General features: G+C 48.1%; 1 protein-coding gene across 3 annotated transcripts in view; it reads left to right on the top strand.

Annotated features, from left to right (window-relative positions):
- Positions 1-399: 399 nt before the first annotated feature.
- The window catches only part of CES5A (carboxylesterase 5A), a 28,151-nt gene continuing 6,751 nt past the window's right edge, over positions 400-21,799 (top strand). The window contains exons 1-10 of one of the 3 annotated variants that reach the window (XM_013052131.1): positions 400-638; positions 1,741-1,945; positions 3,810-3,948; positions 5,539-5,672; positions 8,005-8,158; positions 9,403-9,507; positions 11,236-11,340; positions 12,651-12,791; positions 15,512-15,580; positions 18,086-18,233. In XM_013052131.1, the coding sequence (XP_012907585.1) occupies positions 566-638; positions 1,741-1,945; positions 3,810-3,948; positions 5,539-5,672; positions 8,005-8,158; positions 9,403-9,507; positions 11,236-11,340; positions 12,651-12,791; positions 15,512-15,580; positions 18,086-18,233 (1,273 nt within the window). In that variant the 5' untranslated portion in view covers positions 400-565. Of the gene's footprint in view, positions 639-664; positions 752-1,740; positions 1,946-3,809; positions 3,949-5,538; positions 5,673-8,004; positions 8,159-9,402; positions 9,508-11,235; positions 11,341-12,650; positions 12,792-15,511; positions 15,581-18,085; positions 18,234-21,799 lie in introns of those variants that run through there. The other 2 variants (XM_004744204.2, XM_013052133.2) reach the window with 2 other exon arrangements.

Here is a 21,799-nt window from a genome sequence, read left to right as displayed (position 1 = left end):
TGCACTGGACTCATAACATGATTTTTTCAAATTTGAAACCACTTACAAAAATAGAGAGAGATCACTGACTTCTGGTTTGGTGTACCTACATTGTCGTAAGCCAAACGTTCGTTGGAGTTGAGAAGTCTTGCCTCTTTAAGAGAGGGCATGCGCTCTGTCCCACAGTCCCCACCACATCCTATCAAGCTCTCTTGGCCAGCTTCATTCACTGTTTGTTTGCTGCTTTCCTGGCCCCCGCAGACACTGCAGTTAAGGTCTTTGCCTTCCTTGATGCCCAGTGTCCCTTGTATTTGTTCCATCCCGCATGCCCAGAGCCTGCCGCACTATCCTTCCCCAGCTTACAAGTTAATCATCAGCTTCTCCTTATGTAAATCAGAACAGGAAAGTCTTGCTTGGCCAATTCCTCCGAAAATCTTGGTCTGCTGCCCCTCTTCACCAGCTGGTGTTCTGTGTTTGCCTGCTCAACATTTGTTTGCCAACAGGAAGCCCTTTCTTGCCCCTGACCGAAGCTCTCTGAGGCCAGCTGCAGCCGTGAAGGTGCAGGGCATTCAGGCAGGCCAGCCGGATGACTGGGGAGTGGGGGCACCGGGGCCAGACCCTGATCTGGGTTGTTTGGGTCCTTACAGCTGCCACCAAGGGTGAGACACCCCGTGGGAGAGGAGGGGCCTCAGAAGATGGGGTAGGGGAATTTCCTTACCACTAGTGCAAACAAACCTATTTCTCGGAGGTCTGAAGGCTCATAAAAGGCTATGTAAGTAACCTCAGGGCCCCTGAGCAGCGTCCTGGTGTTAACTGAAAACCATCCTCCGCAGAGTCTCCTTTGTGGGAGTGGGTAGAGCTCGGTCCTGCCCTTGGGTTGCTCACACCTTGTTGGAGTTTGGAGAGCTCTCTGTCCAGGCACTGGGGAGGGTCATAGAATGGAGCCCATGCTTTGTACTAGTGCCTGCCTGGACAGGACTTTCTCTATTAAAATGACATTAGAACAGGTACCACCAAGACGCCCGAGTCCTAATAAGTAAACAGCTGGGCAGTGGGCTTCTCAACACTCTGTATTCTATGTGAAAACCGAGAAGCTTGCACTCTCGGGTTTCCAAAAATATCATCCTCCTGTCCCTGGGGGCGGGGGCGCTGATGTCAGGTGGCATCCCCATGAGAACTTTTTGTTTTTATTGATGTATATTTATTTTCATGTATATTCAAAAACATAGACTTAACTCATCAAAGAGCACAATTCCATAGCTGTTACTGCTTAGGATTGCCCTAGGAAGGATTTTTAAAAGTTTTTTTAAATTTAATTTTAAGAAAAATCAAAAAGCTCATAGTCAGGTAGGGAAGGCACAGACATGCCAGCAGGTGTGCTGATAGGTATGAAAATGACCCTGGGCCAGATGACTTTGTGGGACCATAGGATCTGCAGAGCCTGGCATCTATCAGTTGGAGAGTAAGGGAAATCCGCGCTGTTGAAGGGAGAGTTTCCTTGTTCCCCAAGAGGACTGGGGCAAATTTTGTGACTTGGTGCTGTGCTCCTAGGAGAAATGAAGTCAGCGCTCTGATGCAGGTGGCTTCTAAGGCAATCTTAAAAGAAGCCAGGGACAGTGGTTTATTGATGGGGAGTCTAGGTACTTCCTGCTGCATGGCCTCTGGGCCAAGAGAGAGTGCCCCCATTGAGGGGCGTCCTAGCTGGGCTCGTTCCAGTTCTCCACCCAGCCACTCCTGATTCTGCCCTGTGTGTTCCCTCAGGGCCAGCCACGGACGCACCAGTGAGGAGCACCAGGCTGGGGTGGGTCCGGGGGAAGCAAGCCACTGTGCTGGGAAGCACCATGCCTGTGAACGTGTTCCTCGGGATCCCCTATGCTGTGCCCCCTGTAGGACCCCTGCGATTTAAGAAACCAAAGCCTGCCTTGCCCTGGAATGACTTCCGAGATGCCACGTCCTACCCTAAATTGTAAGAGCAGTCTCAGTCCCGTGGTGGAAAGTGGCCTGGGCGTGGGGGGGCGGAGCACTGCAGGGGAGTAAAGGTCGTGCAGCTCCCTGGGAAAGGTGGTGGCACCAAGGAGGAGGAGGGTTGACCATGGCAGCTGGCTGATCAGCGGGACCAGCTGGCTGATCAGCGGGACCACTGGCAGTGGTGTTCAGAGCACACGGGTACCTTGGGCTCCCCTCTTGGACTTCCTGAATCAGAATCTCCAGAGCCGGGCCCAGGAAGCTGGCTGCATTGAAAGGTGTCTAGGGATCTAAGGACCGATCAGATTTGGGAACGGCTGTGGCAGACTTACTGAGTCTTGGTCCAGGTGTTTCCATGTCAATCCCCACCCAAGGTCCAAACTGGCTGAGGGCTTTGAGGTGAAGAACCACACCAGAGGGATCTCAGCTCTAGTGCTCTCTGCCTGATGCAGGGAAATCCGCAAACACCTGTGGAGTAGATGCATGTGTTCTGGGTCAGGAGCCCCCGTCATTGCCGATCTTCAAGCTGGGGTGGGTGAATCATGATGAGCATAGGTTGGAAGGTGAGACTTGAAAATCCCCAAGAATCTTCTGCACTTGATCTTAGCCAAAGGCCGAGAAGTGATCCCCGAGAATCTTCTGATGCTCAGATTCTGTCCAGTCCTCAAGTTGGTTCTTGGTTCTTGGCCTTGGGGTCCCAGGAGTAAGGAGTACCCTGGTGCCAGGAAGCTCCATAAGTCGCAGAAGAAGACCCCATGGGGCCCAGAGACTCAAGACACAAAGCTGAAACTCATCTGTTCCTTCCTTCATGTATTCATTCAGCTAAGATTCATTGAGAGCCAGCTCAGTCATTGCCTCTCTATAATGTCCTAGGGGACATATGGTGGGCTGGTCACAGTTGCCCTGAATGACCTTGTGGGCTGATGGGGGTGCTAGGGTGCTAGGGGTGCTAGGGGGTGCAAATCATAACAATGATTAAAATATAAAGTGACGAGGGCAGCCTTTTAGGGGATCAGAGAAGGATGCTGAGAAGGAACCACCCATCCAGCCTAGGAATCATATATTGGTCTAATTCAATCTTACTGTGTCATAGCCTCAGTGCTAGGGACTATGAGGTACCAAGGTGACCAAAACAGCTTTTGGCTGGTCACATTTGAGTGGGGGAAGATGGCAACACTCATGTGCAAACCTAAGAGAACTTTAAGGAAAGAACACAATGTATATAGGTGTTTCTAAAGAGCTGTGGTCTAACTAGGGGGATCTCAGAAGGCTTCTTGGAGGAGGTGGCACTTTTACTGAATCTGAAAGAAAGGGAAGAACATGAGCAAACAGATATGAGTTGAGAGCACTCTGGGCATAGGGACCAGCCTGAACAAAGGCTTGGATGCAGGAATCTCCCTATTCATCTACCTCCATTGTGTCCTGGAGAAAAGGCCTAGAGATGTCCTTTTGTCCCTCTGGGGGCAGAAAAGGGAGCTGCTAGAGCAAAGCCCTTGATATGTAACCCAGTGTCTTGCCCTCCCGTTTGGGGAATTGTTGAGCCATGTTGAATCTTGATGTGTATGTGTCTGAATTGTGGTAGTGGCTATACACATGCGTGGGTGCTGGAAGTTAATGATACAGTTATTTTGCACAAACTGCTTTCCTACCCAAAAACCAGATCTAAAAGAATTATAGCATGTTTCTCTGTTTGTGCCACCATGGTGGGGGCAGGGGAGGTGATTAGTTTTTGTACCAATAGCTCCCATAGGCTTCTTCCGCTCAGACACGGGAGGCCATCTGGCCTCTCTGCTGTCACAAGACCTGGCCCCTCCCAGGCATGTTCCCTGATAGCAACTCTGAGATCTCTCCTTCCTTCCTCCAAGGTGCCTCCAGAACTCAGAGTGGCTGCTCTCAGATCAACACTTTCTCAAGGTGCATTACCCCAAATTGGAAGTGTCTGAAGACTGCTTGTACCTTAACATCTATGCGCCAGCCCATGCGAACAAGGGCTCCAAGCTCCCTGTAAGGCTGCCCACCGTGCCCAGGGCTCCAGGGTCCCATGCAGAGGGGCTGGGCGTCTAGAATCAAACCTACCCCCTGTTGGGTAAAAGGGAAATGTAATCACTTGATGCATCAGTAACTCTTAAAAAGTCATTTAATGACAGATTCACTTTATCTTCCTTTCTGATTGCTTCTTTGTTGGCAGTGGCTTGACTTGAACTTTGATTTTTAGTTTGTTTTGTTTTTCCCCTCTGTTGAGTATTTAATGGTCTGTAAACGTTTAGAAAGACAACTGCTTAAAAGGACCCTGATTTTCTGTTTGCTTGTTTGGGAAATCCTTTTTTATTTTTTTAAGATTTTATTTCTTTATTTGACAGAGAGACAGCAAGAAAAGGGAACACAAACAGGGGGAGAGGGAGAGGGAGAAGCAGGCTTCTTGCTGTGCAGGGATCCCTACGCGGGGCTCCATCCCAGGACCCTGGGATCATGACAGGAGCCGAAGGCAGACGCTTAATGACTGAGCCACTCAGGCATTCCTGGGAAATGAAGGGCAGGGCACCTGGGTGGCATAGTCCATGAAGCGTTGGACTTTTGGTTTCTGCTCAGGTCGTGATCACAGGGTCATGAGATCGGGCCCTGTGCTCAGTGTGGAGTCTGCTTAAGATTTTCTCCATCTGCTCCCCTCCCTGCCAACCTGCACACACAATCACTCTCTCTCAAATAAATAAATAAATAAATAAATAAATCTTTTTTAAAAAGAGAGAATGGAAAGGATTTATTAAGAAGTATATCAATCCCGGGGCCCCTGGGTGGCTCAGTGAGTTAAAGCCTCTGCCTTTGGCTCAGGTCATGATCCCAGGGTGCTGGGATCGAGCCACACATCGGGCTCTCTGCTCCGCAGGGAGCCTGCTTCCCCCTTGCTCTCTGCCTACCTCTCTGCCTACTTGTGATCTCTGTCTGTCAAATAAATAAATAAAATCTTTTTTTTTTTTTTTTAAAGAAGTATATCAATCCCAATAGTACCATGTGAATGTTTTATGTTCCTTGGTCCGAATTTTTCTAATCAATAGAGGAAAGTTTTCATACTTCTCCTCCCTGTCATCTCTCCTTGCTTCTCTCCTTTCTGTAGGTAGGGGAAGGAGTTAAGTTAAAATAGCTTAAGTGGTTTGGCTCTCCTTCATGACTTACAATGATTTCCATCTTCCTGTGGGTCACAAGTTCAGTGATATTTAGTTAATGCTTTCTGGGCACTTGAAATTGTTCTAAGAACTTTAGATGCCGGATCTTGTTTAAATATCGTGATAACCCATCAGTGAGATACTTTCATTCTTCAGAGCTTACCTATGGCAAAAATGAGCCTCACGGAGGTTAAGTAATCTTCCCAACATTACACAGCTCGTTGGTGGCAGAGCTGGGAATCCAACCCAGGTACTTTGGTGCCAGAACCCACAAGCTTGCCCCTGGGCCTTCTTCAAAAGACAAAGCCTCTGATGCTACTTAGAAAGGAAAGCTTTCTATTATATTTCCCTAAATAAAGAAAGTCCCAAAATGCATGGGGAGGGGATGTGAATGCCTGGCAGGTTGACTGCAGAGGTCTTGTCCCTTCCGCAGGTCATGGTGTGGCTCCCTGGGGGCGCCTTCGAGACTGGCTCAGCCTCCATCTTTGACGGGTCCGCCCTGGCTGCCTACGAGGACGTGCTAATTGTGACGACCCAGTACCGGCTAGGAATATTGGGTTTCTTCAAGTGAGTGTCCCCATGTGACCAACACCCTGGGTCCCCAAGGCACAGCTGTTTGACAGCCACAGGGGATTCAGTGCCCAGCCACCTAAGGAGGAATGAGCTTTCAGTGATGTTGAACAAATGTGAGCCAAAGGAGTTAGGTAACAGATAAACTGCTGTAATAGATAAACAGATAAACAGATAAACTGCTATAACAGATAAACCCCCAAGTCTTGGTGACTTAAAACCAAACCAAACCAAACCAAAATCTCTTTCTCGTTCAAGTAAGGTCCAGCTGAGTGATCCTGACTGAAAACGGTCTTTCTATGTGGTCCATCAGGGACTGGGGTCCTTCCGTCCCATGGCTCTGCCCTCCTTTGTGGCGCAGACCCTCTGCATTTGACCGGCAGATAGACAAACAGCTATCATGCAAGGGAGTTCTTTCTGGGTCAGCCTGGAGTTGGCGCTTGTCACTCTTGTTCATATATCATTGGCAGAGCTCAGCTCATGGCCTCACCCAACCGCCCTGGGAGGTGGAGGAGTGTAGACCCAACGCGTGCCCTGGAATTTGAGGAGGCATGGTGGGTGAGCGGTTATAGGGCCTCACATCGGCCTCCTCAGATACTCCCCTGGGAGGATCACTCCTTCCCTCTCCACAGTAATGGTCACCCTGCGTCAGACACTCACTGTGAGCCAGGCACAGTGCTGTGTACCAGCCATACATTGCTTCAGCTTGCCCCCAGAGTAATCCTATGGGAGAAGTATTGCCGTCATTCCCATCCTGCAGTTGAAAAGTGGAGGCACAGAGAGGTGAAGCAACTTCCCAGGGCTCACAGAGCAGAGCGTGACCACTTCTGTTATCCTGCTTAGAACACAGCAGACCCTAAGCCCTGGCCAGGGGGCAGTGAGAGAACACCAGCCAGCACTTCAGGGAAGGTGGCAGGGAGCCGAGTGTGATTCCACCCTTTGGGGACTCTCAGTGTTGTGGGGGAGATACCACAGGCACACAAATATCCATACCACCAGGCAGGATATGATTAAGGCCCCAAGAGTGCCAGGTGGGAGGGCGGTGCACACGGGAGGGATCTGTGAGGAATCAGGGCGGCATCACGAGAGAGGCGGCATTGGAATCGCACCTCCAAGACGAGGTTGGATTTGAGAGGAGAGGCTGGGGAAGAGTGTCCTTGGCAAAGGAGCCGCCCGAGCAAAAGCTGGGAAGTTGGAAGGAAGTGGACTTGCACAGTGGCCGGGAATGATATTTGCAAGCTGTGCTAGGGGCCCGTGGCCCTGGGCTGGGGCTCTGGGGCTGCCATGGGGACAGGAAGGGCTGAGAGGACCCAGAGCGATTACACTGTCACCTACTCTGTACATGGGGATTCCTCTGGCACAAAGTGTTCCGAAAGTTGTTCCTAAGATCTGGGTCCTGGTAGGCAGGTAGATAAGGATGTGGCAGGAGATGGGTGTGGAAAGGCCTCGAAGGCCAGGCCAACATGGGGCCTGAGGGATCCAGCCATGCCGTTCTCAGAGCAGCCTATCAGGACGGTCACTCCAGAGCAAGCGGGGGCTGGGCAGGAGTCTGGTTGGGAGGCTACTGCACAGCTTTGAGGCCGGCTGTCGGGACAAAGTGGGGTGGTAGTTGAGTAACCAGAGTGATTGCAGGCACGTACACAGCGCTTACCGTAGGCCTGCACAGCCAGTCTTCATAACCACATGTGACACAGGCATCACAACTAGCCCTGTTTTAGGCCTGAGAACATTGACAGGAAGCAGGTTAAGTGACTTGCCCAAGGGCACCCAGATCTTAAGTGATCAGATTGTGAATCTGGATAAATGGAAATGGAAGAATGGGAACCCATATGAAAACCACAGTGGGTTGGAGGTGAAATCGGCAGGGCTTGGCTCCTGACCAGATGTGGGGCTGCCAGGAGAGAGAAGGCAGGGCTCATGGACCGGCGCAGGGAACCAGCAGGAGGAGCCATGAGGGGGCTGGAACCTCTGTGCCCAGGACATCTAGCTCCCTGGTGCAGACCAGCTCTCAGGAACGGGATCTTTCTGGAATCCGTGGGTTCAGGGGAGCCTATGAATACCCTCATATTGCACTTACGAGATTGTGCATTTTTCTGGGGTGTGTAGCTTTCATCGGATTGTCAAAAAAACCAAAAACAAAACCAAATCCCAACAGAGTGAGAAACAAGCATGGCTTTCCCTACTGCCCTGTGCCTGCAGCCTCCTACCCTTCTGCACCAGCCGGAGTGGCAATGCCCTGACATCCTCCCAGAGCTCCACCTCAAACTCTCTGGGCTTCAGGAAACAGACTGAGGTCCACTGAGTTTTCTCACCATGCCTCTTGCCCCAGCACAGGGGACCAGCATGCTCCAGGGAACTGGGCCTTCCTGGACCAGATGGCCGCCTTAACCTGGGTCCAGGAGAATATCGAGTTCTTCGGTGGGGACCCACGCTCTGTGACCCTCTTTGGCGAGTCAGCGGGAGCCATAAGTGTTTCCAGCCTTGTGAGTTCTTCTCTCTGCGGGGCTTGAACGAATGAACCTTGGTGTCTAATTACCAGGACAGATAATTACTCATTTAATAGAAAAATGTAGCTAAAACTAAAGCAACAAAGGATGCATATAACGTTTTATTTCAACTTCCAACATAAAGTGTGCATTTCTCTGCCAATGATTTGATACAGTGTTGTATCTTTTCAGGGTTGGTCTCTGGGTATAACCCCCTGCCCCCAGATTCATGTCCTCTACAGCTGCTTTAGCTTCTTTACAGCGATCATGAACTTGAGATGCCTGCATTGTAGTCTGAGTGTGGCGTATTCATGGAATCTCCCACTGACTCCCCACATAGCTTACACTCTTACCTTGTTCACACCAAATTAATCTGACGGCGCTATTTTTCAGCTACTTGCTTTCATCAAAGTTTCTTTCCCCAAACATAATTTTGTTTTCTTTCTATACATGTACTTCATTGGTTCCCACGATATCTCATCGATTAGTTGATTATAGTAGCAAGTGTAACTTACAAAAGCAAATCTGGGAGCAAACACACTTGACCCTTGGCCAGAAACTGGTGGGAATAGAAACGTATGTGGTGCTAGAAAACAGCCCACTGGCTCCGAGTGGTCGGCCTCTCCTGGGCCTCAGCCAACAGGTTAATCACAGAAGGCAGTTAACATGGGAGTGGGTTAAGAGAGCTTCTGCTGTATAGAACTTGACAATATACAAGTTATTTTTCTATCTTCAAGATAACTCGATAAGGTGAATTAGAGTAAACCAACTTTTACATATATGCTAATAGCCTCCATTTCCTGAGTGTGTAGTATTTGACCAGGGATCGTGCAAAGCCTTCTATATTCGGTACTTCTGCTCTGCACAATTCTGTGAGATGGGCGGCTCCATTTTTCCTCCCAGTTTTATAGGGAGTATACTGATACTCAGAAATACAGAAAGCAACTTGCCTGAGGTTCTCCAGCCGGGAAGTGAGGGAGTTAGGACTCACACCTGAATGTTTGACCTCAAAGCTCCTGAGGAGTCTGGGGCTCAGAGACGTTAAATGACTTGCCGGAACCTTTGTGACTCATCCTTGAATTCCCAAACCAGGGCTCCACCCCCCCCGCCCCCCACCCTGTATATGTAGAGCTTTTAAAGGACTTCCTGGGAAGGTTTGTTTAAAGAAGGATGGGTGGTATATATGATGGATGGGGGGTCCCCTGCATAACTTGTCCTGATCTCCTGTGCTCTCTTTCCAGATTCTGTCCCCCATGGCCAATGGCTTATTCCACAGAGCCATCATGGAGAGTGGGGTGGCCATCATCCCTTTCCTGAGGGCCCCCGACGATGAGAGGAATGAAGATGTAGGTATCTTGTTAACACCTCTTTAGCTTCCTCTGCTTGGTCACAGGAGAACTTGGGCAGGTGTTGATAGACCGTGTGCTTGGCTGTCCTTACTGACCATGGTCAAAGACTCCAGGGCTGATCAAAGTGAACGTTACTGCTCTGTGGAAGACCTGGTTCAGGAAGTAGATCTCCATTGCAATACGGCTGGTGTGCACAAATGTGTGTGTGTGTGCATGCGTGCATGTATGTGAGTGTGTAGGTGAGAGTTCTTACATCTTATTCGTTGTTCTTTGTCTGGGATATATTACTCAGTCCCCTGTGTTGTATGCACCTCATCTCCCATAACTGCTCCATTCCACCTAGAGGACCATGTTAAGAAAGAGCCTGAGGCTGTTTCCAGTTCAGTGGAAAAGAACACTGTGAATGAAGCATGTTGCCTGGCATTGTGAGGGGACAGTGAGTCATATGCCCAAGGCTTCTGTCATCTGTCCTCTTGCTTTAGTGCTCTACCAGGCAGTGAGGACCTGGAGGCCAGGGTTGTATCTTTCATGTCCCAGTCTGGTAGGTGACTATCGGTGTTTGCTGAATGAATGAGTTAACTACTGAGCTGATTCTGTCAATGAACATTAGCACGGGGTTGTGGAGCCATCTCCTGGGGACTGTGCGTTTTAGTGGTACATCTGCTTAAACACCTTAGAGAAAAGAACAGTATACGCCAGGAGCAGAGGCCTAGAGATAGAGTATTGTGAACGTGCTCCCAATACACAGGACATACTGATTTGGGGAACACGATACATCAGCTTTCAGTTTGTACACATCCTTTTTCATTCGGTGCGCGTCTACTGAGTGTCCCTTGTCTCCCCAGATCTATGGTAGGACCTGTGAGTTTATAAATGGAGACACGCCACACTGACTTGAGAAGACCATCATCTTTTTATGACAAGGAAAAGTCTGGATGGTGGTCCTTGAGCTCCTACAGTTGTAGGCAGGTTTTGTAGGTTTGTGCATTTTCCTAGGGAGAGGGTTCGTAGCTTTCATTGGCTTCTCAAAGCCTTTGTGACTCCCAGACACTGAGGGACCACCACTTTCAAGGGGTAAGTGCCCAATGACCGGGCAAGACAGTGTTTAGGAAAAGGCTAGGAAGAAAAGGTGGGAATCCTGGAAGTGATGGGAAATTAGCAGAGGAAGGAGTTCATGAAAGGATATCCCAGAGGAAGTGGGGATGAGTGGAATTGGTGAGAGACAGAAAAAGATGTTGGGGGGTTTTCCAGGCTGCGCTAGGGGTGAGGCTGAGCAGAGCTGACAGGCTGAGACTGAGCCGGAGTCATGTCTCAGGGCAGATAAGTCATGCTTGCAAAGCTGCTCCTCACTCTCGGGGCTCCTGAGTTGGGCTTCTGGGCTCGGGGGGGTGCCTCGTGCTAGTGGAGCCGACATCATAGCACTGGTGTCCCCGTGACCAGGAAGCTTGACTCTGTCCCTTGTAGCTACGGAGTGCCACACCCCCTCCCCCAGCTCCAGCAGTCGCTAAAGATGGCCAAGAGGGTCAGACAGGAGCATAAAGAGGTCCAGGGCCAGCCTGACCTCAGTGTGCCCATTCTGTTACACGTTCATGGGGGTGGAGTGGGGGTTGGGCAGGCTTCATATATGAAGGACCTGCCGGGGGTTGGATCAAGGACTCTTTTCAATTGTCATTTTCTTGGCGGCTTCCAGGGCTGTGCTCTGACCCAGTCCTTCTCTGGAAATAGTTGCAGGTGGTCGCACGCATCTGTGGCTCCAACGCGATGGACTCGGAGGCCTTGCTGCAGTGCCTGAGGGCAAAATCCCCCACGGAGCTGCTGGACATCAACAAGGTGGGGAGGGACAGGAGGCTCTAGGGGCACACAAATCCCATCACTCACTTACTTTGATTTGGGACTTTGGGAAGATGGAGGCTGGGATTCATAGTCATGGTGTAGAAACACAAGGTGGAATATCCAGAACCCTGATTGGTAATGAAGGAACCTGTGGGCCAGGGATGCTGTTGAGCCTGGAGAAAAGCCAGGAAAATATGAAGGTTGTCTCTAAGTCTCTGAGAAGAGGGACCACACCTGTTCCACGTGCTGCCAGAAGTTAACTCAATGCCAAGAGCAGGAGTTCTGTTAGGAAGCCATATTGGCTTGATAGAATCATGAATTTTCTAAAAACTCAGTGGTCTGCGCAAGGCCAGCTCCTAGAAAAGGTAGTGAGACACCCACCTCTGTAGGGATGCAAGCAGAAGCTAGACAGCTGACAAATTTCAATCACTGGGTGATTCATCAGAGCAAATGAACTTTTATGTCCCTTCCAAACTTGAGAGCTTCTGATGGCCCTTGGAAGAGCAAGGTCATTAACTTTTCAGATTCCAACATTTGTTGGGTAGTTATTTAGCATAGATGAAGGGTCTGCTGTGAGCTGTGCTGGAATGTGGGAGCTATTTGACCTTGACCTGATACTGTGTAAAAAGTCTTTTGTGTACTCGCTTCCACCCCCACTCCCAAACAGAGACCCCAAAACACCATGGACAGAGCCAGGTGTTACTTCCTGAGACCCAAGAAATATCCAGCCAGATGAAAGGCAAAGACACACCGACCCCCACCACTACTCTGGCCACCTCCACCCGCACCCTTTGCCCACCCCCAGTCAACCACTCTGTCCATGGCATTTGGCCAGTGATTCACAAACTTCAGCATGCATCAAAATCACCTGGAGGCTTGTCAAAACAAGTTGGCTGGAATGCATCCCCAGAGTTTCATATGCAATAGGCCTGGGCTGGGCCCTGAGAATTTGTTTCTAATAAGTTCCCAGGTGATATGCTCCTACTGCTGCTGTGCAGGACCCACACTTTGAGATCAACTGTTGTAGGCTTTTGTGTTCTTTAGGTAGATACTATTTATTACCCTTATTTAGCAGATGAGGAATTCAAGGCGGGAAGCTGAGCCCCTTTGCCCAAGTAAGTGGCAGGGCTGGCCAGGCAGCACTCGGGCCTTGGGATGAGCCAAAGGTGGCTTAGTTTTCCTTTCATTTCCTTCCAAAATGCAATTTGACCACTTCTGGAGTGGGTTGGCTCTGTTGGACTAGGGATTTGGGGACAGCGGGTTTTATGAACAGAAACAGATGCTGATTTTTCTCTTCCTTATTCCAGAAAACAAAGTCTTTCACTCGAGTGGTTGATGGTTTTTTCTTTCCTGATGAGCCTCTAGACCTACTGACTGAAAAAACATTTAATCCAATTCCTTCTGTCATCGGAGTCAATAACCACGAGTGTGGCTTCCTGCTGCCCAAGGTAACAATCCCAACTGTGCTCCCTATGGCTCCCTCAGCAGTGAGGCCGCTGTGTGCTTCCACGCTGAGTGCTCCTGTCCATGACGCCAAGCACTGTGAGGGAGAGCCCAGCGGCCAAGGACACAGAGATGCCCCTTCCCCACGCTGGCAGAGGGTAACTGAGGACTAGGAGCAGTCTTAGCCGGTGTCTGCTCTGCTCCTCATAGAAGGCTTAGGGAGAAAGAAACAACTCTATAAAGAAGTAAGGGAGGAGGCTTTCTTCAAAACATTATAAATGATTGTTTCAAATTAGCATGGTTACTGCTTTGAAGATGAAATTCACGCAGGTTTGGAAAATCTCAGGCCTTTCCATTTTCACGTCCAGCCTTGGTTCTGGCATTTTAACTTCCAAGAGGGCTCTCGAGGTTTGTCCAAGTTGCAAAATTATGGAATCCCTCTAGTCATTCAACAAGTATGCACGGAACGTTTGCTACCTGCTCTGCACTCTTGCAAAAACCAAGCATTCGGTAGTAAACAAGTCCCCCGGCTCCAGCTTTCTGCAAGCTGCCATCTGACTGGGGAGAGCAGGTAGAATGCAATGTTGAATAGCTGGTTTCGGGAAGAGGCAGGTGCTACAAAGGACATAAGCTGGTAGGAGAAGATCTTTAGGGAGGAGAAGGGGTAGAGAGGAAAGGCTTCTCTGGGAGGGATCGTTTGTGCTCAGGCTGAATGCTGAGAAGGAGCTGTACTTCCTTGACCCTGACATGTAAGAAGCCCTTCCTCATTTGAAATAAACTTTGCATCTGTCCTCAGAAGGGGAGGAATGCTCAAATTCATAATATCACCATAACTCAATTATAGAGACCAACCCCCTCCTTTTAAGCTGAGGGAGAGGAGATAATGAAATACAGAGGTTTGCCAAGGGCATGTTCTGCCATGATTAATTTGACCTATAGAGCAATGATTTTGGGTAAGTGGCAGTGGGGATCTTTCTCCTCATGTTGTGAATGAGGCAACTGAGTCACAGACTGTGGCTTAAGGAGGGCTCTTCAGTGCTTCTGGGTCTGCGCCAGAAAGAAGGCAGGTGCTCCTGATGACAGCCACCACCACTGGAACCACTGTGACCAGTTTCGAGTGCCTTCCATGTGCTAGGTTTATGCCATTGGCGCAACAGCTTGTGAATCAATGTGAAGCACTATTAGTCCTGTTTTCTGGTTAAAGAAACTTAGCCTCAGAAAGGGCGAAGTTCCTTTCCAGTCTCCCAGCTGGGGAGGAGACAGTGGTGTATAATTTTTTTCATGCACTTAGGCTCTGCCATTAAATGTTGGGTTCTCTGTTAACCTGCTCTGTGACCTCAAGTGAACTGCCCAACCTCTCTGAACCTTTATTCCTTTAACCTGTGAAATAGGGCTGATCTTACTACCTGTTTCACATGCACCCATCAAATAGCCTGGCATATAGCAAGTGCTCAATAAATGTTAGATATTGGAATTGTTCAAGCGGCACTATGGGATGTGGTGCTCAGGTCTGCGTAGCTCAGGAGCCTGGGTCAGGGCTGTTTGTTCAGGTGACCTTCCAGTTATATGGCCGTTGGTGACCATGGGTAGTCCTCCAAAAACAAATCTCAGCTTCTGAACATACAGAGAGGTTCTTAGTAGTTGAAATATACTTGCAGATAAATTGAATGACTCTGGGGGTTCCCACAGATGCCAGGAGACAGAGACGTTTAAATATTTACCCTGGCGATTTATTATCCCAAGATTTTCAGCAGAAAATGTCAAAGGGAAATTCATTTGACACGTGGAGAGTACTTGTACCCTCTCATGTGTTTAAGCTGTAGTACTAGCCAGGCAGGCGTCAGTTAGCAAATAATTACCCACAGCTTGTACTAGGCCCCATGCAGAGCCTGGGTTCTTAACCCCCACCCTTGCAGCCTTGCTGGCTGTCAGCGAAATGCTGGCTTCTCAGAGGCCCTGACTGCAAAGGTCTCGAGAAAGAGAACAGTAAGTCACTAGCTTCGAGATTTTCTGGCCTCTCTTCAGACTCGATGCCAGAACCAAGCTATAGCCTGTACCAGTTTGCCAGGGCCGCCAGAGCAAAATACCACAGACCGGACGGTTTAAACAACAGAAACCTAGTTTCTCACAGTTCTGGAGGCTGGAAATCCAAGATCAAGGTGTCGGCAGGTCCAGTTTCTTCTGGGGAGTCCCTCCCTGGCTTGTCCATGGCGGCCTTCTGCCTGTGTCCCAGAATGATCTTCCCTCTGTGTGCTCACATCCCCGGTGTCTCTCTTGTGTGTCAGAATTTGCTCTTCGCATAAGGCCACCAGTCAGATTGGATGAGGGCCCTGCTAATGTCCTCCCTCTCATTTAATCACTTCCCGACAAACCCTATCTCCACACGGTCACATTCTGAGGTAGTGGGGGTTAGGGCTTCAACATGGGAATTTGGTGGTAGGGGACATGTCAGCTCATAACCTTGTCTTTCCACAGAGCAGCCACTCAGGCCCCATAAGACCACAGGTGTGGCAGGGAATGGCTGCATTTTAGCAAATGTGGGAAGAAACATCATTGCTTCACCAACCTATGGAGGTTCTCCTACATGTCGCCCCCTGGGGGCTGAACAGATTCCTGCTCTCCCCAGCCTCTCTTCTAGAAGGCAGACACTTTGGCTCTCAGAGAGAACGCTTTCCCTTCAGGTGACCTGAGGTGCTCATGGAGGACGCCCTACTTCTCTCCACAGAAGGAATTTCCCGAGATCCTCGGGGGCTCCAACAAGTCTCTCGCCCTGCACTTGCTGCACACAGTCCTGGTAAGTGAGCTTGGACAACTGAGTTTTCAGAGTCATCTGTTTAACAAGCCTCCTTGGACCACACTTGGGACAAAGGTTTGGGGCTATAGACGTTCCCCATTCACTCATTCAGTGAATCTTTGCTAAGCAGAGTTCCACAGTCCCTTATTCAGTCTCCAAATCCAAGGAGCTTTGAAAACCAGCCCACAGGGCAGCCACAGCCGCCTCAGCCGGGAGGTGGCTGCTGTTCCTTATCATTCCCATTCACGTCATTTGTCCCCCTATTCACGTGCTTCTCTGCGGAGATGGTACTGTAGGGGCGGGGATGCCCCCCTCCAGAGTGTGTGACATCATATGCAGCCTTGGTACTGAATTATCTAGATACAGTCCGAAAAGTTCTAAATTCTGAAACAGACCCGGGACTAGGGACCTGTATTCAATAGACACCAGCCGGGCACCGTATTAGGTTCCAGCCAGACCAAGGACCATTACTCAATCATCTACTCATGGACTCCCTGCACAGATATACCAGTATTAGGTTTTAGCCAACCGCTAGAGGTAGGGATGGATTCCTTTCTCTTCTTCCCTCCTTCTTGCCTTAAACATTTCTCCAACGTGAACCCTGTGCCAGGTTCCTTTCCGTCATCTATTCATGGAATGGATGTTTGTTGAGAGCCCACATGCCCCAGAGCTTCCCCATGCCCTGAGAGCAGTGAGAAGCAGGCTCTCCCTTTCTGTTTACAGGATCTGCAGACCACGGGTGGCCGGAAGGAGGAGGCACTTCGGTACAGTGTCTTAACAAACCAGAGCAGAGGAATGTCTAATGCCCTCTGGTACCCGCAGAAGGGAGCAGGTAGCTCTCTTGGGGAGAAGGGCCTTGAAGAATGAGTTAGGTTTGTCCGGCTCCTGGAGCAATGGGCTGGGGAGCCGGAGGGCCCAGCATGTGCAGTTAGGAGCAAAGGAGTGTGGTGAGGTCAGCTACTGGGGTTGGCTGCCATTCAAGAAGGAAGCTTACGGCTTCTATATGCTCTGAAAGGAATGTGAAGCTCATCCCGGGGGCTGGGAGCAGAAGAGTGACGTGATTGATTCCCATTTTGGAAAGAGCCTTCTGGACACAGAGTGAGCCAGATTGGAGGCAGGGGATATCTCAGGCCTCAAGGCTCAGAGGGGATGTTTGATGAGTTTGGGCTGTCCAATGATGAGAATCAGGACTAAGGTTTGAGAGATACTTAAATTGCAAGTCAGACAGCGGGACCTTTCAGGCTGGATTGGAGATGACCTCATGGAGGATGGCCTCATTGATCTTGGCCTTAGAAAAGGGGAAAATTCAAGCAGAGGCTACTTCAAGAGGAGAAGGGATCTTGAGGCAGGTCCCAGGAAGGACGGGAGGGGCGTGCAGTGTGTCCTAGGTGGCAGAGCAAGAAATACTTTTCAAAGGTTTAAGTTATTCTCAGATGCAGAAGACAGAGCCTTGTTCTAGAATCCCAGTGGAGTGCAGGGTGACTGTCCCACTAGGGCTCGCCGAAGGCTCCACAGAGCACTGTACCCACCTTGGACACCTTGAGCTCATAGGGGTCTGCTGGTCATATGGTCCAAATCAGGGGCACTCACTTGCACCAGAGCCTGGAGTTGCTTTGGGTCTGATTAAAAACACGCAGCCTTCAGAGGACCCGCTGAGTGGTCTAAGCAGTGCTCCCTGGTGTGCTCTATACTGTCCCCAAATTCCAAAGAAATTTCTGCCTGGCTATGCCTGTTGTCATGTGGCGGGTGAGAGGGTGATGGTAGAGGTGCCATGACTTGTGCCAGCACTTCTCAGACCCCCAGGTCCCCAAGAACCTCACCAGTGTGGCAGACCCTGCATCTTTATGAAGTTTACTTTGCAACAGCTGACATTTTTGCTCGGGGTGAGTTGAGAGATGGAAGCCTGGGAGGCAGCCCGTGCTGAGTCAGGAAAGCACAGAAGGTCCTGTTCAGGGATTTAGCAGTGGGTCTCAGGGGGGACTGATGGAACTGAAGATAGGCTCTGTGCCAGCCAGCACCTTTCTTTCTTCAGATCTCATGTAATCCTCCAAACAACCCATTTTTTAATGGATGAGGGAACTCCAACCAAAGACTAGTTCAAATCTAAGAGCAATGGACTGGAGGCAGCACTGTTTCCAGAAGCAGGGTCCCAGTAGTAGCTGCGAAGGCATACGCTTAGAAGAGTCCCACCCTTGGTTGCCAGGGATGGGTGTTTCTGAAACATCTCAGGGATGTACTCTAATTAGGAGCATGCATTCCGGCTGCATATATAGACTTGTGGAAGAATAATGGTTGCACCAGTTTGGATAACCACTTACTCTCTCAAAGCCTCAGTTCCCTCATCTGTGAATGGGGCTAATTTTGATATTTGCACCATAGGGTCACTGTGTGGATTAGATGAAACATTGCACATAAAGACCCCAGAATCATTTCCACCCAAGCAAATGCTCATCGTGTTTGCTATTGTTGACCTGAGTCTCCTGTGACCATGATTTTTTTTTACAGCGCATCCCCAACCAGTATTTATACCTTGTGGCTGATCAATACTTCTCCAACAAGCACTCCCCAGCTGAGATACGAGATAGTTTTCTGGACTTGCTTGGAGATGTGTTCTTTGTGGTCCCTGGGCTGGTCACAGCTCGATATCACAGAGGTGAGTCTCTGAGTACCAACACCCCCCACCGTACAGCAGGGTCACAGTCCAGTAAGGCCAGTGACTGCTAAGAGTCTTGTGGCCTGATAACTGGCCACCTGCTCTACCCTTTTGTTCGCTCAGTGAGAGGGAGTTCCCAAGAATGCGTGGGATATAACTTTGCACTCTGACTTTTGCAATTCCCGTGACTTTCAGTGTTCAGGGATGTTGGCCAGTTCTATTGTTTCTTCTCTTTCTCCTTCAGGACTGTGCAGAAAATTCTCATCTCCCCATGACTTGAGAGAACTCATTTCCCAGACTCCTTTCTATTTAGAAGTGTCTTCCCAAGCATTTTAGCTCTAAGGAGTAGTGGAGCAATCAGAAAAAGAGTATTATTTGTGGGGATACAAACCTCGTCTCCCTCCCTCCCTGCCCTAATTCCTTCTCTCTCTCTCCTCCTTTCTCCTTCTCTCTCTTTTTCTTCCATTCCCCTTTTCCTCCTCTTTCCACAGTTTATTTTTCAAGCTTTTATTCTTTTTTAAAAAAATTTATTTATTTGACAGACAGAGATCACAAGTAGACAGAGAGGCAGGCAGAGGGGGGTGGAGTGGGGAAGCAGACTCCCTGCTGAGCAGAGAGCCCTATGTGGGGCTTGATCCCAGGACCGTGAGATCATGACCTGAGTCGAAGGCGGAGGCTTTAACCCACTGAGCCACCCAGGTGCCCCATCCAGTTTTTTGTTTCGCTTTGTTTTGTTTTTAATCCAGAACCTACCATGTGCCTAAGAGTATCATCGGCCCTAGAGATACAGCAGTGAACCAAACAAAGACCCTGCCTACATGAAACTCAGATTCTAGCTGGGGAGACTGATAACAAAGAAGTAAAGATAGAATGTATATGTGTTAGGTGGTAATATAAGTAAGATAAACCGGGGTAGGGGATAGCAGTTGCAGGGAGCTCTGGGATTCTGTATCATAAAGTCTATGGAGGAGACAAGAGAATGAGGACCAAGAATTGACTCTTGAATTTGGGAACACAGGAGTCACTGGTGACCTTGATGGGAACTATTGTGATGAGATGATATATGTCAAAGTCTGGTTAAAATGGGATTCATGAGAAAAAAGCAAGCTGATCTTCAGAAAATAATCACAATCTCAAAATCTCAGCCAGTGGTTTTGAAAAAAAGGAATGAATTGATTTTAAAACTTTACATGGAAATGCAAGGATGGCTGAAACAGTGTTGAAAAAGAATGACAACGTTAGAGGGCTTACAAGTCATCTGATTTCAAGTACAATTTTCAAGATGCAGGAATTTAAAAAGTCTGGTATTGACTGAAGGATAGAGTAGAGAGAGTCCAGAAGATAATTAGCCCATTTTTGACAGAGGTGCTGAGATAATTTAGTGGAAAAAGAAAATTCCATTCAACAAACAGAGCTGGAATAACTGGATATTTATGTAGAAAAAGTAAACCTCAACCCGCTACCTCACACTATATACAAAAATCAGTGTGAATTGAGTTGTAGATCCAAATGTAAAATCTAAAATTGCACTGAAGCAAAATTAATACATATTTTTTTGCTCATCAAAAAACACTGTTAACAATGTTAGCAAAAATGGTGGAGGAGGGAATTCCAAAAATCTGTTCCACCCCAAAAGCAGTGAATAAACTGGTAAGTACTGTCAGAATCAATTTGATCAGAACCTGGAAACATATCAAGGGTTTATCGCAAGCAAGTGAACATTTAATTAAGATAGGGTCTCAGTGAGAGAGTATGGCATTTCAACTTACTCTGCCCCATTTCTTGATACCAGTTAGGCAGTGGCCTTAAAGACAGCAGCCCACATTTATAGAATAGGTTTCTAGTACTGGAAGGAGAAAAAAGGATCTCACACTCAAAGAATTGTGTTTTGGTTTTTTTTTTTTTTTCTTTGATCTATCTGGTGGCTCCCTAAACAACTAAGCTCAAAGGGTTTGCTTTCATTTCACCTAATCCAGAACTCTCTCAGGCATTAGGCACCTACCTGGAGGGCATTTCCCACCAACATTTAAAAGTAAATGCATTTGCTGGGGCACCTGGGGCACTCTTGATTGCAGCTCAGGTTCTGATCTCTGGGGGGTGAGATCAAGCCCTGTGTCAGGTTCTGCACTAGGCATGAAGCCTGCTTAAGATTCTCTCTCCCTCTCCCTCTGTCTCTCCCCACCCACACTCACATGTGCACATGTGTGCATGCTCTCTCTGAAAAACGAAAATAAATAAATGTATTTGCTGCTGCCCCCAAACACAAGGGATAACAGTTGGAATAAATAATAGACAATACTTAGGGAGGAAAAGCTGGGCAATAGAATGTTCTGGGAATAAAGGCTTGAGGAGCTCCCTCATAGCCCTGGGAATTTAGAAGGCTTTGTGTTTGTCTAGAGTGGGCAACATGCTTAGAAAAGACCTGAGATGGCCCTAAGCTGTTATATCTGGCTGACCTGAAGGCTCTTCTCATACAGAAACTGGAAGCTAAATAAGAATTGTAGACTGTCTGGCTGAGTGTTGAGGGTGTGCTCTGACACACACATAATGCCTGTCTTCAAAGATTGGGAGATTTTGTCTGTTTTAGGCACTTAAGAAAATCTCAGCTGACCCATAAAATTATTAGTTGACCATGAAGATAACAAGAGAAAAAAGAATTTGGTGGCCGCACAGGATGAAGAATAGTCAAAATTAGTACAGAAACATTTCTCAACAAACAAACAACAGCAACCACAAAAAGCAGTAACAGTAAACCGTGGCAAAGGGGTAGAATCTGATGTTCAGAGTTGCCACATTATAATATTCAAAATCTCCACTGTTCAACAGCCATGCAAAGAGATGGGAAAGTATGGCCCACAGACAGGGAAAAAAGAAATGAATAGAAACTGTCCCCGAAGAACCCCAGACAATGGATTTTCTAACTACTTTAAACCAACTATTAAATATACTCAAATTGCTATAAAGGAAACCACATATTAAAAAATTAAAGGAAACCATGAAAATAATGTCTCACCACATAGAGGAGCAATAGAGAATTTATAAAATTATAAAAAAGAACCAGATATTCTGGCATTGCAAAATACAGCAACTGGAATGGAGAATTCACTAGAGGGACTCAGTGGCAGATTTGAGCATGGAGAAGAAAGAAACAGAAACTTGAACATAAATCCATAGAGATTACTCATTGTGAGCATCAGAAAGATAAAAGAATGAAGGAAAATGAACAGAGCCCAGGAGACCTGTGGGACACCATAAAATATCCCAACATATACATGATAGGACTACCAGAAGAGAAGAAAGAAAAAATAGGTAAAAATAATATTTAAAGAAATAATGATCAAAATGTCTCAAATTTGATGAAATATGTAAATATTCATGTCCATGAATTTCACTGAATCACAAGTAGGAAAAACTCAAAGAGATCCATGTAGAGACATATTATAATCAATCAAACACCAAAAACAGAGAAATTCCTGAAAGCAGTTAAAGTGAATAGACTAATCATGTACAAAGTAGCTTCAATAACATTAACAGCTGATTTCTTCACAGAAACCACAGAAGCCAGG

This window comes from Mustela putorius, unplaced genomic scaffold (assembly GCF_011764305.1).
Source record: "Mustela putorius furo isolate JIRA1106 unplaced genomic scaffold, ASM1176430v1.1 tig00000174_pilon_pilon_pilon, whole genome shotgun sequence".
In the NCBI taxonomy this organism is placed as follows: domain Eukaryota; kingdom Metazoa; phylum Chordata; class Mammalia; order Carnivora; family Mustelidae; genus Mustela; species Mustela putorius.
Note: the sequence above shows the minus strand (reverse complement) of the source record. Positions and strands in the feature narration are given on the sequence as shown.